Source organism: Staurois parvus, unplaced genomic scaffold (assembly GCF_062004578.1).
Source record: "Staurois parvus isolate SC_StPar_1 unplaced genomic scaffold, SC_StPar_1.0 ptg001060l, whole genome shotgun sequence".
NCBI lineage: Eukaryota > Metazoa > Chordata > Amphibia > Anura > Ranidae > Staurois > Staurois parvus.
This window is the reverse complement of record NW_028318856.1, coordinates 39,374-57,018: the sequence shown is the minus strand read 5'-3', so window position 1 is coordinate 57,018 and position 17,645 is coordinate 39,374. Positions and strand designations below refer to the sequence as shown.

The 17,645-nt window shown below is 41.7% G+C and overlaps 1 protein-coding gene across 1 annotated transcript in view; it reads right to left on the bottom strand.

Annotated features, from left to right (window-relative positions):
* Positions 1–16,864, bottom strand: part of AXIN1 (axin 1) — a gene marked incomplete at its 5' end in the record, with an annotated part of 54,547 nt that extends 37,683 nt beyond the window's left edge. The window contains 2 exons of the mRNA XM_089658266.1: positions 13,383–13,479; positions 16,724–16,864. Of these exons, the coding sequence (XP_089514392.1) occupies positions 13,383–13,479; positions 16,724–16,864 (238 nt within the window). The remainder of the gene's footprint in view (positions 1–13,382; positions 13,480–16,723) is intronic.
* Between the last annotated feature and the right edge of the window lie 781 nt (positions 16,865–17,645).

Here is a 17,645-nt window from a genome sequence, read left to right as displayed (position 1 = left end):
TGCCTCTCCTGAGCTACAGTTCCGGTGGGCAATCACCGGCGAGGAGGCGGAGCTGTTGAGTGATCCCAGAGGTGTGGCCAGGTGACAGGGGCAGCATGTCATCCCGCCCACACATCGCCTGAGACGGATAGAGGAGCGGCGGTGTCTCGGTTCCTAAGACCATCGGAAATATGTGTTTTCTGATGGTCTTAGGCGACCCCTGTGAAATGGTCGTTCGACCCCCAAAGGAGTCGCGACCCACAGGTTGAGAACCGCTGCATTAAATGAAGCTCTGGCTGGTATAAAGCAGAATGTTCTAGCAGGCAACTGATGGGATTTGCTGAAGACAGCCTGTGCTGTACAGCTAGTCTAAGCAGACTGACAGACTTGTATTAAATGAAAAAAAAAAAAAAAAAAAAAAAAAAAAAACCCAAATCACTCTGCCTTAATGTTAAGCAGAAAATAGAGTCATCTTTGAACTAACATACACTAATAAACAAAGTTAAAGAGGAGCTCTACCCAAAAGGGGAAGTTCCACTTTAAGCCTTTGTCCCCCACTGCCCATTAAGGATTGGCACCTTTGGGGAGCGGGTACCCAAATTTGACAGGTACCCACTCCCGCTGCGATCGCCTAGGCGATTGGAAGCGGAAGTTGGCCCCCCCCCCCCCCCCCCGTAGACTTCTGGGACACGTGACAGGTCCCAGAAGACTACGGGGCCATTCACAAAGCGTAGCGCTTCTCGCACATGCGCAGTGGGCACCCGGCTGTGAAGACAAAAGCTGTCACAGCTGGGTGCCCACACTGAAGATGCCAGCGCCAGGGAGAGAAGACAGCCGGTGAAACCAGCCATGGTGAGGACACTGCTGGACCGAGGGACAGGTAAGTGGCTGTATTTTAAAAGTCAGCAGCTACAGTTTTTGTAGCTGCTGACTTTTTTTTTCAGGTGGAACTCCGCTTTAAAGTGTATGTAAACCCAAAACTAAAAACTCTAATATATTGTAGCTTACCAGTCATTAGATGTGGTAGCTGCATTGGTTTTTTCAAATGTTTTCCCCCCTTTACTTTCACCTGGTGATCCTGCCTACAATGTTCACTCACTGTGCTGTATTTACTAAGGGGCAGTGTTGTCACCCTAGGCTGCTCTCCTGATTTGAACTACAAATGCTTCCCCCTCTCCTCAACTCCATTACAAAGGGAAAGTACTGACAAACCCCAAGTTCCTCTTTAACCACCTCAATACTGGGAACTTTCACCCCCTTCCTGCCCAGGCCAATTTTCAGCTTTCAGAGCTGCCACACTCTGAATGACAATTTTGCGGTCATGCAACACTGTACTGTAATTGTTATTTTTTTCAGACAAAGCTTTCTTTTGGTGGTATTTAATCACCACTGAGTATTTTTATGTTTTGCTAAATACCAAACATTTTGAAAAAAAGACAAAACCTTTTTCTTCATTTCTGTTCTAAAATTGCAAATGCAATGAAGTAATTTTTCTTCTTCACTGATGTGCATTGATGGGTACAAATTGGTAATCGGGGCACTATGATCAGTGTCCTGATTAGTGTAAGGCGCTGTCAGGGTTGCCAGTTATTGGCTTTCCTTTCCTCATACAGTGACAGCACTGAAGAAAGGAGAAGCTGATAACCGGCTATCTGTGATTGGACACAGCTGTTCACATGGTACAGGGTTGCTGTGATCGGCCCTTAACAGCGACCTGTGATAGTCTAAAGCACACATCGGTCACAGAGCGCGCCCAATGAGCACGCGAGGCGCATTGTGGGATGGCGTCTATAAACACCCTCCCAGAACGAGAGAACCACATTAAAGTGGTCTTTCGGCTACAGCATGGTAATGAGGAGGAGGTTAATAAAACTGTAATGGACCTCCGATGTCTTCCCCCGGAGAACGAAACTAAGTGCACAGGGTCCTTGGTCTTTTCCCCCCATTGTACTGCACTGAACCCTTCTAAATTCACACTGTGTGTGGTGATCTTGTTTTACTGCATTGCAAAACACCAGTCACTGCAAGGATACACACAAACAATTGTTTTCTAGGTGTTCCGGAGCTGCGATGACATGCAGACATGCTACATTGTATCGCAGTGCACCATACAGGATCATGTCACTGTACAGCAGTGCAGCAAACCGCGCTGCTGTACAGTGACACGAAGTGTACATTAGTACACTTCAAATAAAGTTCGGTGAGGAAAAAAAAAAAGGACGCTGTCAGATATGCTGAATCGCGCACCACATCACCCCCTACCATAGCTGGATTGGACAGAGAGGAGAGCATCCTAACGCTGGCCATACATTATACAACTTTCTCATTCAATTTCCTTTAGATTTACCTTCAACTACGTAGTGCAAGGGCCTGGCTGATTGCATACACATTGAAAGTCTTTAGGTTTAACCTCATATTCTATGGTTTTGGTAAATTTAAAGGAAAATTATACAAACCATTGAACCATGTATAGCCATCCTAAGTGTTCATGAAAGAACACTTCCAATTCAGTTTTACCAGGAGATTGGTAAACAGAGTAATGGATACGATTTGCTGTAGGCTGTAGATGTCGATGGCAGTACAAGGGTTAAACCATTCGTGTAAAGTGCCATGTACATGTAAATCTCAGGTTCAAGAGAATTAGGATCATGCTGGTTATAGGGATGTGGATCTGATAGCATTCAGCGACTTGGCCCAATAAGGCATTGCTCTGGGAAGCAGCATGATGACGACGACAGGAATTTCCATCCCTCCTGGGTAGATTATTACTTATTGCCTTAAGCAGTAGCATTTATGTACACAGGTTCACTCACACAGCTCTGTCCCCTGGAGTTTCTTCTTAGCCGGTGACCAGCTATTGTAAAAATCCATGATAGTCCCATAAAGTGCAGACCCCCTGATGTCTATTACCCTATGACCAACCAATGTAAAATCCAACACAATACCCAGTCCCCATTGCTTGTTACCCAAAGACATTCCAGAACATTAAAGTAGTTGTAAACCATCACATATACCCAGTGAAGTGACTGGCCTCAGGTAATACACAGAGATGAAGCAAATTCTCCTACATAAGTTGTACCTGTTTATCAACGGAAGTCTTTCTCCAACATCCATTCAAAGTGCAGAATTTACACAGGATCTCTCAACTCTGAAAAGCAGGGGGCGGGGATCTGAAGTTACATCTGTGAGGAGAGCTGATTGGAGGGAAGTGACACACCCTCCTTCACACAGCACACAGGAACAGAGCTGAAGCTGTCAATCACAGAGTGCCCTCCCCTATCACCATTTTTCTCTTTGTGTCAGGAAAACTAATCAGAATTGACTCGTGCTGACAGCAGAGGAACAAGGCAGCAGACAGAAATAACACTGCTGTGGAATGAGACAAGTACACACTATAGAGGTATATGCTTTGTTCATATTTCATGTCTGAGGTTTACAATCACTTTAAACTGCAGAGTGGTCACTGGGGGTATGGAGGCTTTTCTTCTGCCTGCAGACAACCAAGAGGACATGGTTCTCCCAGAATTCTAACTTTAGGCAGCTTTGGGAACATATTACATCTTCCCCCCTTTTTTAGGGTGGAACATGTAATATATTCCCAATCCTGCAGCTGCTGCCTGATCCCTCTCTCCCTCACTGTGACAGCAGTACAGGGAGGAGTTCCCTGTACTAGCTGTCACTTTTTAAAAACAGCATGGCCATGTTATTGATTCCGTGTTCAATGAATGACTGGACTACTAGTCCCGACAGACTTAGCAGCTGTCAGCTTGTAGTTCTCAATGAACTACCACAGCACCGTGGTAGTGGCCGAGACTCTGTCAGATGTATTGGCTTACCCGTACGGGATGCACGAGGAAGCAAATAAACTGACAGTCTGAAGGAGACCTGCATGGCACCAGCATTCTGCTGATCACTGGTACAATGCAGCTACAAAAAATAATAAAAGCTATTTTTTTTACCTGCAAAAAAATGTGCATTTATTATTTTTTTGTAGAAAGGCGAACTTATCCTTTAAGCCTTAGAAAACTCATCTGTCTGGAACTCAAAAACAGCACCTTTAATGAAAGATATTTTATTTATATCATTACGCTGTTGTATATCGTCATGGAAAGAATTTAATGCAGACTCGTGTATTTGTATATGTACCCAACATGTTGCATATAAACAATGCTTAAAGTGTACATACACCCCAACAATAAATTTCTCTTACTTTTCCCCCTTTTGGTATTTTAAATATACTACTGAAATGTTTTGTTAACTCCGCTTGAAAAATGCAAACCCCCCCCCCCCCCAAAAAAAAACAGTGAATACTGCCAGAAATCTAGCGAGCCGATAACCTCCTTTACTCTGCCCCTTCTGCACTGCTATCATTTATTTCCAGCTCTCACTAAGAATTACAACCCCCCCCCCCCCCCAACATTAGGGGGAGAAGTAGGTGTTCTGTAGTCCTATCCTAGGGTGATAATCCTCTTCCTTTGTATTATAGAAGCAGTACTGTGAACAAAAGTAGTACCGTGAACAAATTCCTAGGACAGGAAGTGTGTAGCACAGCAGTGTCACCAGGCGAACCTCTAAAAGGAAAAAAAAAAAAAACACGAATGCAATCACCAACTCTAAGGACTGATAATTTGCAATATATCATATTTCTGTTGTGGTGTTGAAATAGGTTTTAGGAATAACACTGCTGAAAAATATATATATACAGTGGGGATCGAAAGTTTGGGCACCCCAGCTAAAAATTTGTATCAATGTGCATAAAGAAGCCAAGGAAAGATGGAAAAATCTCCAAAAGGCATCAAATTACAGATTAGACATTCTTATAATATGTCAACAAAAGTTAATCTGTAATTTGATGCCTTTTGGAGATTTTTCCATCTTTCCTTGGCTTCTTTATGCACATTAATACAAATTTTTATCTGGGGTGCCCAAACTTTCGATCCCCACTGTGTGTGTGTGTGTGTATATATATATATATATATATATATATATATATAAATAATTTTTTTTGCAGCAGTGTTAGTCCTAAAACCTATTTAAACACCGCAACAAAAATGTGATATATTGTTGGGATTTACTGTATGAATGAATGAACTACAAGTTCCATCTGATTATAATTATATATACACACACACATACACATATATATATATATACAGTGGGGATCGAAAGTTTGGGCACCCCAACAAAAAATTTGTATTAATGTGCATAAAGAAGCCAAGGAAAGATGGAAAAATCTCCAAAAGGCATCAAATTACAGATTACATTCTTATAATATGTCAACAAAAGTTAGATTTTATTTCCATCATTTACACTTTCAAAATAACAGAAAACAAAAAAATGGCATCTGCAAAAGTTTGGGCACCCTGCAGAGTTAATATCTTGTACTGCCCCCTTTGGCAAGTATCACAGCTTGTAAAAGCTTTTTGTAGCCAGCCAAGAGTCTTTCAATTCTTGTTTGAGGTATCTTTGCCCATTCTTCCTTACAAAAGTCTTCCAGTTCTTTGAGATTTCTGGGCTGTCTGTCACGCACTGCTCTTTTAAGGTCTATCCATAGATTTTCAATTATGTTGAGGTCAGGAGATTGTGAAGGCCATGGCAAAACCTGCAGTTTACGCCTCTTGATGTAATCCCCCGTGGATTTCGAGGTGTGTTTAGGATCATTATCCATTTGTAGAAGCCATCCTCTCTTTAACTTCAGCTTTTTCACAGATGGCATCAAGTTACCATCCAAAATTTGCTGAAATTTTATTGAATCCATTTTTCCTTCTACTCGTGAGATGTTCCCTGTGCCACTGGCTGCAACACAACCAAAAGCATGATTGATCCAACCCCATGCTTAACAGTTGGACAGAGGTTCTTTTCATTAAATTCTGTGCCCCTTCTTCTCCAAACGTACCTTTGCTCATTCCGGCCAAAAAGTTCAATTTTAACCTCATCGGTCCACAGAACTTGTTTCCAAAATGCATCAGGCTTGTCTATATGTTCATTTGCAAAGTTCAAACGATGATTTTTGTGGTGAGGACGTAGAAGAGGTTTTCTTCTGATGACTCTTCCATGAAGACCATATTTGTACAAGTATCTCTTTATAGTGGAATAGTGTACCACAACTCCAGTGTCTGCCAGATCTTTCTGGAGGGATCGTGCAGTCAAACGTGGGTTTTGAATTGTTTTTCTCACAATCCTGCGAGCTATTCTGTCTGATATTTTTCTTGGTCTTCCAGATCTTGCTTTAACTTCCACTGTTCCTGATGACTGCTATTTCTTAATTACATTCTGAACAGAGGATATTGACATCTGAAAACGCTTTGCTATCGTCTTATAGCCTTCTCCAGCTTTGTGAGCGTCAACTATTTTCAGTTTCAGTTTTCTAGACAACTGCTTAGAAGAACCCATGGTGCTGATTGTTGGGGCAAGGTCAGATGAGTCTGGGCATTTAAAACCTTTGAGATTGACATCACCTGGTCTTCCCAGATGATGATTGAGAACAATCCATGACACTGGCAGGTCTCAGCTTTGCAAAGGGGGCAGTGCATGCTATAAATTCTGCAGGGTGCCCAAACTTTTGCAGACGCCATTTTTTTGTTTTCTGTTATTTTGAAAGTGTAAATGATGGAAATAAAATCTAACTTTTGTTGACATATTATAAGAATGTCTAATCTGTAATTTGATGCCTTTTGGAGATTTTTCCATCTTTCCTTGTCTTCTTTATGCACATTAATACAAATTTTTAGCTGGGGTGCCCAAACTTTCGATCCCCACTGTATACACACACACACACACACACACACACACATATATATATATATATATATATATATACACACACACACACACACACACATATATATATATATATATATATATACACACACACACACACACATACACATATATATATATATATATATATATATATACACACACATACACAAGTGTGAAGGACCAGGTAAAACAGGGGCAAACAAAATATGATGTGAAACCTAAAATGGGTCTAAAAAGCTTATATTAATAAAATAGGAATCTTAAAACGGGGATCCCCTGATCCCCCGGGGCATAGATATGATAGCTGGGAATTAGAGAACAGAGAGAAACAAAAGAACTCTTTCATAAGAGCATGACTGCTTAGGGGGAAAAAAAAGAAACCAGTCTGGATGTAATATGTAAAAAAAATATTGACACAACCTGACTGTTCCTAGACATATTAAAACACAACTCATGTCTAATTAAAAGACAGGATATTGTTTCAGGAGCCACAAAAATAATTAAATGTACTTCCAGCGGTTGAGTGTGTAATATTCAGAGGAGGATCTGACACCCTCACAAGCTGGTTGTCTATGCTGATCACCATCGCTACACCCTGCTATTTAATGGCATATTTTATGTAAAAGCAAAGTCAGGAAATAGAATAATGCATCAAAGGAGATGATTTTTTTTCCAGGTTCAGATTTACTGACCAATGACTTAGGCTGTGTTTTCACTTGGCTCATGAGCTGAATGAGAGAACAAGTCCTTGAATAAAGGTCCCTCCATCCATGCTAAACAGAGGAATCTTCACTGCCAGCTACTGTATTCAGATGGCCGGCAACACCCGCAGCTGCCTGAATACCAGGACAGAGACTACATCTGATATTTTATTTATTACAGTTATTTATATAGCGCTGACAGCTTACACATCACTTTACATATATATTGTACATTCACCTCAGTCCCTGCCCTCAAGGAATTTACAATCTAAGGTCCCTAACTCACATTCATACATACACATACTAGGGCCAGTTTAGACAGGAGCCAATTAATTTATCAACATGTCTTTGGAGTGTGGGAGGAAACTGGAGTACCTGGAGGAAACCCACGCAGGCACAGGGAGAACATGCAAACCCCAGGCAGGAAGTGCCATGGTTGGAATTCAAATTGACGAACCTACTGCTGCCAAGAAGTGCTGACCTCTTAGCCACTGTGCTCATGTATGCAGTCTGTGGATCACAAATGCAATGTCAGGCTCCTGAAAACACTTCCGCCACCTCAGGGCCCATATCTCCGTATGGGCTGTTAGTTGGAGGAGGATTCAATGGATTATGAGTGCGCCGATTACTGCTATAAACAATGGAGGACTACAAGTCCATTTGCTACATTATCAGATGGGACTTGTAGTTCTTTCATTCATACAGTAAATCCCTAATGTGCCAATTTTAACCTCCCTAGCGGTATGATTATTTCAGATTTTTGGTGCTGAAAGCGGTAATATTATTCTGCATGGAAATATGTAGTTTTTTTTATTGCAGGCCTGTAATTTTTAGGAATACCTCACTGAAATCTGTCTGAACAAGAGCCTATTAAACATCCCGGGTATGATACAATTTGAAACACAAAATCATAAATTATAATTTAATAAATAATCATAAAAAATAATAATATAATAATAATACATTTAATTCAATAATATATTCAAACCAAAAACACTGAAATTTGAAATAGAGCGCCAAGTTCGCACATCTCTGAGCAAAGTCGCAAAATCGTTTTCAGTGTCTGATGAGGAATTTCCCCCACGAATCATTATCACTCAATTCTGCAAGTGGTTCTGATTTACTATCGCTGTTCTCTAGCCGGTCTAAAACCGCTTTTGACCTAAAGGGACGCTTTTTGGACACCATGGACGTTTCTCAGTTTCCAGGCAGAAAGAACAGACAAAATGCAGGCAGGGGGCAGGACAAAGCACTCGGGACAAGATGTATGTGAAATGGGTTGAAACAGCAATGTTTTACTATGTAAAATTTGTTTGGAAAAAAAGAAATTTTTTTAAATTTTCAAATTTCCCGCTGCCGGCAGCGCCCGTACGTTCTGACGTCACAGGGACCGGAAAACAGAAGCTGGATGGAGATGGCCGGGGACGCTGCAGGGGACACATCGTGGGAGCGAAGGACAAGGTAAGCTCTGCAGGGACTCCCTATGCAGCGCTGCATGGTAAGCCCGAGTGTAGCTCGGGGTTACCGCTTTTGGTACTGACATATTACCCCGAGCTACACTCGGGAATACCGCCAGGGAGGTTAAGGACCAATTCACATATGTATTGACAGACATTTTACCGCATTGGAAAAATATCTGTCATCTCAGAAACACACAGGAAACTATTGTTTCCTATGTGTCCCATTCACACTGTAACAAAGCCTAGTGCTGTGCAGCAGTAAAAGGCACTCATGCTGCATTTTATCGCAGCTCACCAGGCCAAATCGCACTGCAATGTCGGGAAGCACAGCATACCTTGCTGCCCGACGTTGCAGTGAATGAAGTGCATCACGGTGCCCCTACCGCAGCCGGCAACACAGGCCAGCCAGAGAGGTGAATCACTGCAGCTACTCTGCTATTCAATGGCTGCATAGTGTCAATTCTCTCTAAAAGTGAAGACGGCTGTGAGGGAGAGGAACCCTCATTCCGATGTAAGAGTTCTAATCCTTCCCCACTCTATCCAAACTAGAAATAAAAAAAAATAAAAGGTTTTGCCTTGATACACACTTGGGAAAAAAAAAAAAGCTGGAAGGAAAACACTAGTCATCCTTGGCAACAGTATAAACCAATATTAGATTTTTTTTTTTTTTCAGTTTTGCAGCAGTGTTGGTAGCAGGCTCCTTTCATGTACAAACCTATGATCTGTAACTTGCCACCCAGGCTACAGAATTCAAAACTGTAAGAGGATGATATGATGTTTACTCGACTTTAAAGAGCTGCGTGTTTGGGTCGGATATCAGACGCATAATAACAAAATGACAGGCGATACGAGATTATGTTAATGAATCGGGAAATGCCATGAACTGGAGTGAAATAATGGTATTGTATATCCAGGACAGGCCCGCTGGGTAGAACATAAGCAGCATAATCCTAGGGTGTGACTAAACTAGTTGTTGCTGAACTTTCCCACACAGAACGCTAATCTAATAATGTGATTCTAATTTGCATCACTTTCATCCCTGATGTTGCAGGATTCCCTTGTTCACTTACCTCCTTCTTTGGTTTACTGCCCCTCTATTAAAGGATAAATTCAGTGATGGCTGCCAACATACATACAAACATGTTTCAAAATGCAGTTCCCTTGCCTGCAAAATCTTCATATTATCCTTTTTGCAGCCATTATGTCAATCTGTCAATGCCCAACCCAAAATTAATTAGTGAAATTGAACAGGGGACTTTAAGGAGAGGATGTACAAATGCATCCTGCTCTATGAGAACGTGGTAGTAAAAGCAGCAGCAAAGCGAGGCCTACAGCTACTGGATCCGAATACTAAACAGTATCTGCTAGTTCAGGGGTGGGCAAACTGCGGCTCTCCAGCTGTTGCAGGACTACAAGTTCTATCATGCCTCTGCAAGTCATAGCTGTAACTGCCAGTTTTGTAATGTTGCAATGCCTCATGGGAAATGTAGTTCCACAACAGCTGGAGAGCCGCAGTTTGCCCACCCCTGTGCTAGATGGTAACACAGGCAGAAGCACTAAGAGGTTGTAAATATCTGATCTAACCCCCGGTTCACATATATGCGGCCATGCAGGGCCGCGTTTTGCATGGGTATGAGAGCCCATTCATTTCAATGGACTCCCGTGCCTGTGACACGCAGGGAAGAAGTCCCTGCACTTCTTTGGAAAACGCAGCCGAGGTTCCCAGTACGGTTGCGTTTTCCAGTGCGGGCGGCGTGCCATTAGAACTATTGCCACCCGCCCGTGGGTCCACATTTCTCTGTGCGGGTGGTGCAGCTTCACGGATTTTCGTGCGGATCCGCAGCGGCACCACCCGCACAGATGTGAACCAGAGCTAAACCCTGTGTTTACATATGTGATGAGTTAACAAATGGGGCTTTCATTTGTTATTCCTTAAAGATGCCATTACCAGGGGTAATACAGGGGTAGGAATACATAAGGCTGAACTCCAGCCTTGCCTACAGTTAAGCTGCTTCTAGCAATCAACTATTTCTTGTTTTTTTTAATTAAAGTAGAACTTTTTTTCCCATTTTAGACAAAGTAAGGGATGGTCATAATCTGTCAGTTTATTTTTTGTCAATCTACGTCCTAAATGAGATTAATTGCCTTCACTTCTCATAGCTAAAACAGGAAGTGAGAGGAAATCCCTGCAAATTAAGGGAATCCCTAGGGTTCCCCCCCAGGTCACCAGAACTAGTGCCCCCATTGGAAGATTTCCCCTCTATTAGACAACCCAAATTTATTTTACTTTCACTTCCAATGAGAATGGTAAACAGGACAAAAAGAGGGTGAATCTTCCTAATGGCTGCAAGGTCCATACGCTGTATGGTCCAGGTCAAAAGTAGTTCAGGAGGTCAGCCACAGGCCAAATGTATCTGTCAATTGCTTTTAAAGGATAAATTCACCTTTTGCTTAAAAAAAAAAACATTTTTCTGCAGGTAAGGTGTTTCAGGAGCCGGTAAACCATTGCACCAGCGTGCAGATCACTGGTGCCATGCAGGTCTCAAGCAGATGGGATGTAAAGGCAAGCAGATAAACTGACAGGAAGACACCATGAACTACCATGGTGGTCCACAGCACTGTGGTAGTTCACTGAGAACTACAAGCCGACAGCTGCTAAGGGCTCCATGTACACGGGGTGTTTGGAAAACGCTTCTGAATGATGGAAACTAACTGCTGGAAAATGTAGGTTAAAAAACGTCAGTTTAGCCGCGTTTGCATACCACGTTTATGCGCGTTTGCGTTTAGAAGCATTTTTTTAAAAAATGCCTCAGGAGACCTTCCCAAATGCCCAGAATGCACTGAAAAATAGTAAAAAATAAACTATTTCAGACATTTTGATAGAAATAGAGAGAGCAGAAGCAGAGAGAGCAGTATGTGTTGAGATTACCGGTCTTTTTCTGGTTGTATTCACTATGGATCCCATCATGAGCATTATTTGAATACATGGTAAATGCTTTGCATGCATTTCTGATGAAAAAAGTCTCTGGACAGCATCTGGATATGGAACAGTTAAAAAACGCTTCCAAACGCAAACGCTTATAAACGCGGTTAATTGCGTTTACAAGCGTTTCAAATGCCGGTAAAATCTAGTCCTGAACGCAAGTTTTGGTGCATTCAAAAAAATGACTGTAAACTCAACTGCCTGTAAACAACGATGTGTACATGGACACATAGGAGAACATTAGGGAGAGTTCAGGGGCTGCTGAAAAAAACGCTGAACAGCTCCTGAACGTCAGTTTATCAGCTGCAGTGTACATTATTATTATTATACAGGATTTATATGGTGCCAACAGTTTGCTCAGCGCTTTACAATATAACATTATAGTGGGAGACAATATAGCAACAATACCGTTCAATACAAGAGGGATTTGAGGGCCCTGATCCTGGGAGCTTACAATCTAGGACATGAGCCCTAAAGGCTGTCGGGACTGGTAGTTTCTCATTCACAGAGGACTGTCAATGAGTGATGTGGCCAGGTCGGCAGAGCCCCGCACGGCCATGTTTTTTAAAAAATTTTGACAGCTAGCAGGGAGCAGAAAATCCCCTACCAGCTGGGAAAGATCTGATTACATTATGTTTTACCCTGAATATAGGTGTAACAATGTTACGACAGGTGAACTTATCCTGTAAGGTTGTGGCTGATCGGCCTTCATAAAGGATAGAATCACTTACATGAAAAAATGAGAATATTTAAGATACAAGCAAACTAGTCAATGATACAGAAATTGGAAAATGTTATAATTTTTATTCACACATAAAGATACAAAGACATCAAATGAAACTATTCTCTATTTATGTATATAGACGAAGTTATATATCAAAAACAGCAGATTGCCCTGCATATGGTGATCTTCCTTCAACATATAATAGGATTACCTTTGTGAACTGAACTGTACGGGGATCCTTGAAAACAGAGGAAATTGTTCCAAGAAAGGTGTTGTATGAAAACCATCATACGCAGGATAACCTGCTGTTTTTACACGTCGCTATATGTTGGATACAAATCTTCATATGCAGCATAGCCTGCTGCTTTTGATATGTAATAATGTCTATAAACAGATCCTCTTTCTTGTGGTTTGAAAGTAAGAAATATTTATTATCTTTTTATCGTTGCGTATGAAAAAATTGAGAATTCTGAAAGATCTCAGAAATGCCTGACTGATGTGAACAGCACGCTACATTTGCCCATCGACAGCCGGGAGATGTAGGCAGACGAGTTCCATAGACGTGTATTGGGCTGTACTAGAGTCAGGTAACCAATGTGCCTGAATGATTACGCCTGGTCTCCAGCAATTTTTTTTTAAGCCGGCCTCCTGTTAATGGAGAAATGTGCTTCCTGTCACCCAGAAAGTTCCTGTTGGCTCCTACACTGGACTGACTGGCTCCTGATTTCAACACAAGTCTGTCCACCCCTGCTTAAGGGAATGCTGATACTTACTGGAATGTGAGGTAGTGGCACACGTCCGTTTGCTTTGGCACTTTCTTGCATTTCCCTGCGATGGTGCTTTCGTAATCTATATGGTGGAACTCCATCTCTAGAGGAGACAAGCAAAAGGGTAGGGAAGTAATATAAGGTCATCAAGTACATATTTTAAATCCACAACAGCCAGCTGATTCACAAATGATTTACCTCCCTAGCGGTCTGATTATGTCCATATTTCTGTGCTCAAAGCGGTACATTTTTTTGCATGCAAATATGTATTTTTTTTTATTGTAGGCCTGTAATTTTTAGGAATAACTCACTGAAATCTGTCCGAACAAGAGTCTAGTAAACATCCCGGGTATGTTACAATTTGAAACACAAAATCATAAATTATAATTTAATAAATAATCATAAAAAATAATAATAATAAATTTAATTCAATAATATAATCAAACCAAAAAAACAGAAATCTGAAATATAGCGCCAAGTTCGCACATCGCTGAGCAAAGTCGTAAAATCGTTTTCAGTGTCTGATGACAAATTTCCCCACGAATCATTATCACTCAATTCTGCAAGTGGTTCTGATTTACTATCGCTGATTTACTATCTAGCCGGTCTAAAACCACTTTTGACCTAAAGGGACGCTTTTTGGACGCCATGGACATTTCTCAGTTTCCAGGCAGAAAGAACAGTAAAAATGCAGGCAGGGCACCGGACAAAGCACTCGGGACAAAATGTATGTGAAATGGTTTGATACAGGAATGTTATACTATGTGATTTTAGTGAATGTCACTTTTTGTCATTTTCAAATTTCCCGCCATTCCTTCCCATGTACGTCCTGACGCTCAAAGGTGACGGAATCCAGATGAAAGATACTGGCATCCCCCGGAGGACATTGCCGGGGACATCGCGGGAGCGCAGGACAAGGTAAGTGATCGAGGGATCCCGGAGCAGTGCCGCATGGTAATCCCGAGTGTAGCTCGGGGTTACCGCTTTTGGTACTGAAACTTTACCCGAACTACACTCGGGAATACTGCCAGGGAGGCTACCGGTGTATTACTATGACCCCCCTGTAATCCTGTGTGTTTTTTCTTTATTACAAAAAAATGTCCTCATTAAGTCTCCATTCACACAATTTCCAGTGAGACTTTGATAGCACTTTACACTAGGGTTCAACTGATACTGGTTTTTCTTTTATTCAAATCGGCAAGGAAGAGTACCAATACTCGCCAATACCGATTCCTTTGCGATGCAATTTGAGCCCATACAAAATGAATGGGCTCAAATCACACTGCAAAGAATTGCATGTAATTTGAAAAAGAAAAGAAAAAAAGTGCCTCCAAGTGCAGTATAAACCACTATTTAACCACTTCCAGACCGGACACTTTTACCCCCTTCCTGACCAGGGCAATTTTCAGCTTTCAGCGCTATCACACTTTGAATGACAATTGCGCGGTCATGCAACACTGTACCCAAATGAATTTTTTACCTTTTTTTGAGACAGATAAAGCTTTATTTTGGTGGTATTTATTCACCGCTGGGATTTTTATTTTTTTTGCTATGTAAATGAAAAAGTCCAAAAATTTGGAAAAAAAGTGTTTTTTTTATAACATTTTGCAAATAAATAATATTTCATCTTAAATCTTTGCAAAAATTTATTCCGTTATCTTTTTAGTAAAAAAAAAAAAAATCCAAATTAGTTTATAACCAAAAATTATAATTTTTAAACAATTTTTTTTACATTTTTATATTATTTTTTTACATACTGTCACCCTAGCAGTACAGTGTCACCATGGTGACACTGTACTACTTGTGAGGGGTGATGAAGATTTTTTTTTTTTTTTACACTGATTGCTTTTACACCCATATAGGATGTAAAAGCAATAATTTCTCTTTCTCTGTGTCTGCATTCATGCAGCCATTGAGAAGTACTGAGTGAGCTGTGATTGGTCACAGCTTGTCACATGGTACAAGGCTGTTGTGAATAGCCTTGTACCATGTGACCTCTGTGATCATTCACAGATTTCACACGTAGTAAGCAATGATGTCACAAGTGACATCTTGCTTACTACTTTGCATGTGATCACTGATTGGCCAATCAGTGATCACATGATTGGGACCTCGTACAGAGGTCCCGTCCGACGATCGGTGTTTCACTGTGTCCGGAGGACACAGCGGGCACCGGATCGCGGTGCTGCGCGCTCCCAGGGAGCACGCACAAGCAGGGAGCGGGGAGGACGTTTATAAATGGCCACCCGACCCTGCACTGCCACCGTCCGGCCGTTTATATGCAACGGCCGGTCGGGAAGTGGTTAATAGGAGTTAAATGTAGAACATTTCTTTGTAAAAAAACAAGCTCATAGGGTGCAGTCTCAAAGGAGATAGAGGAACGGCTGTGTCCTGGCTATGACAGCCGCGTCTGCGCTCAGGAATCATGGTAACAGGAGAAGAAAAGCCAGCTGGCGTGTGGAGTCTCCTAAAGATGGCGTCTGGAACGCACGTTGAGGCACAACGTCAGCGCGATGCCGTCAAGGACCAGCATGCATAGAGCATGCGCTAACCTCTGAGGGCGGAAGCGCGCTCCTTTGTCAAGCTCTTCTTCCTTGTATGTAATTAGAACAGTAATGCGTGTGCGATACCTGTCCAAATCCCATGCAGTTTCCTTGCTGGTGCGGTGTGATTTGCACCACACAAAAGGAATGGCTGGCATAGAGCACTTCCAGAAAGGGAGAACACTATGACATGCAAGGAAGGGTATTGCTAGGGAACTGACTCTAGCTCTAGCAAACAAAAATTTAAAGGGTAGTTTACCTTTAAAATATGTTTGTTTTTTTTCGTGTGCGTTTATTAGGTTTTTGCATTAAAGTCTGTGGAGCATTGCAACTGTGATCAGTGTGACGTGGATGCAATACACAGGCGCCTGCATTGTTTACCCTCAGCCTTATGGCACTAGAGGAAGTAAACAATGGTGATGGTGGTGTCACTGCACTTGTATCAGAACAATCTAAGTCCTTCTGCCGCTGTGGCACATTGGACTGCCTAAATCCCCAAGAATGGATGATGTAGCTGATATATATATATATATATATATATTCCCCCCCCCCCCTCCTTCTGCACTTTTACCTAAAATGTTTTCATTGGTGATGGCCATAGGGTCTCGAAGCATGCCATTGATCCTGGATGCTACAAAAACTCAGCATCTGTGACCCAGTTTAATTAAATGCTTCAGCATTAGTAAATTATTAAACATATGGCCGTTTATGTTAGTCAGCATTTTGGTTCTGAATTCCACTGGATGGCCAAATTATTTACAGATGGATTTAGTGTGTTTAACAATATATAAAATAGACACTTACACACTGCTGTCCGTCAGGGACATGGTATCTGCGTCACTCGACATACTCTGTTGCTCGCTGTCGTTAGCACTGGTGGCTGGCGCCACCGCATACCCAGTGTTGACATAGTAAGGGTTAACTGGCTCTCTCCATGCTCCCGGCCTATGAGAGAGAAAGAAAAAACATATATATTACATTTATAGAGAAAAATTATACAACATGAGTTCTGTATCTGCATGATATATAGAAAATGCTGATTTGTTATCCAGTACACATCCTTCAGTAATTAAACATCCAGCCAAAAAAAAAAAAAGAAAAAGCTTATTAATTGAAGGGGTTATCAACCTCTACACTAAAGTGGCTGGTAAAAAGCACAAGCCTTTTAATTTCTTTTTACAGGAGAGATTCACCCTGTTTATAACAGAAAATTCACAGCATTTATCTCCTTCAAAATCCCAATCGAAGTTTGTCAAGACGGTTGGTGTCAGCGGGATCCCCCACAGCTCAGTCGTCTGCAAGTTCACAGGAATCAGATGAAATTTAAAAAATGTAAGGCCAGTTAACTTGTGGTCCTGAGAAAGAAAAGGGGCAGATCTGACCAGCGTGATAGATAAAGGCCACGCTGTCCCTTCAGAGCTGTGTGCAGCGGATCCCATGTAACACGAGTGATATCATCATGGCTCGGCCACTCAAAGGGTCAGGAAGACCGGGTGAAGATGGAAGCCCTGTCAGCAGTGACAATGGAGGTTGCTGGAGGACTTTGTTTTACGGTAAGGCTTCCATAATGTGCTAGTATGCAATGCATATTAGCACATCATGACTTTACCTAGCAAAGAGAAGGTGTTTATTTTGTTTTGTTTTTTCACGGAAGTGTTTACTACGGTTTTATAATGATTTTAGTTTAATTTCATTTTTAGTTTGCATTTAAAAAGAAACTCGTCCA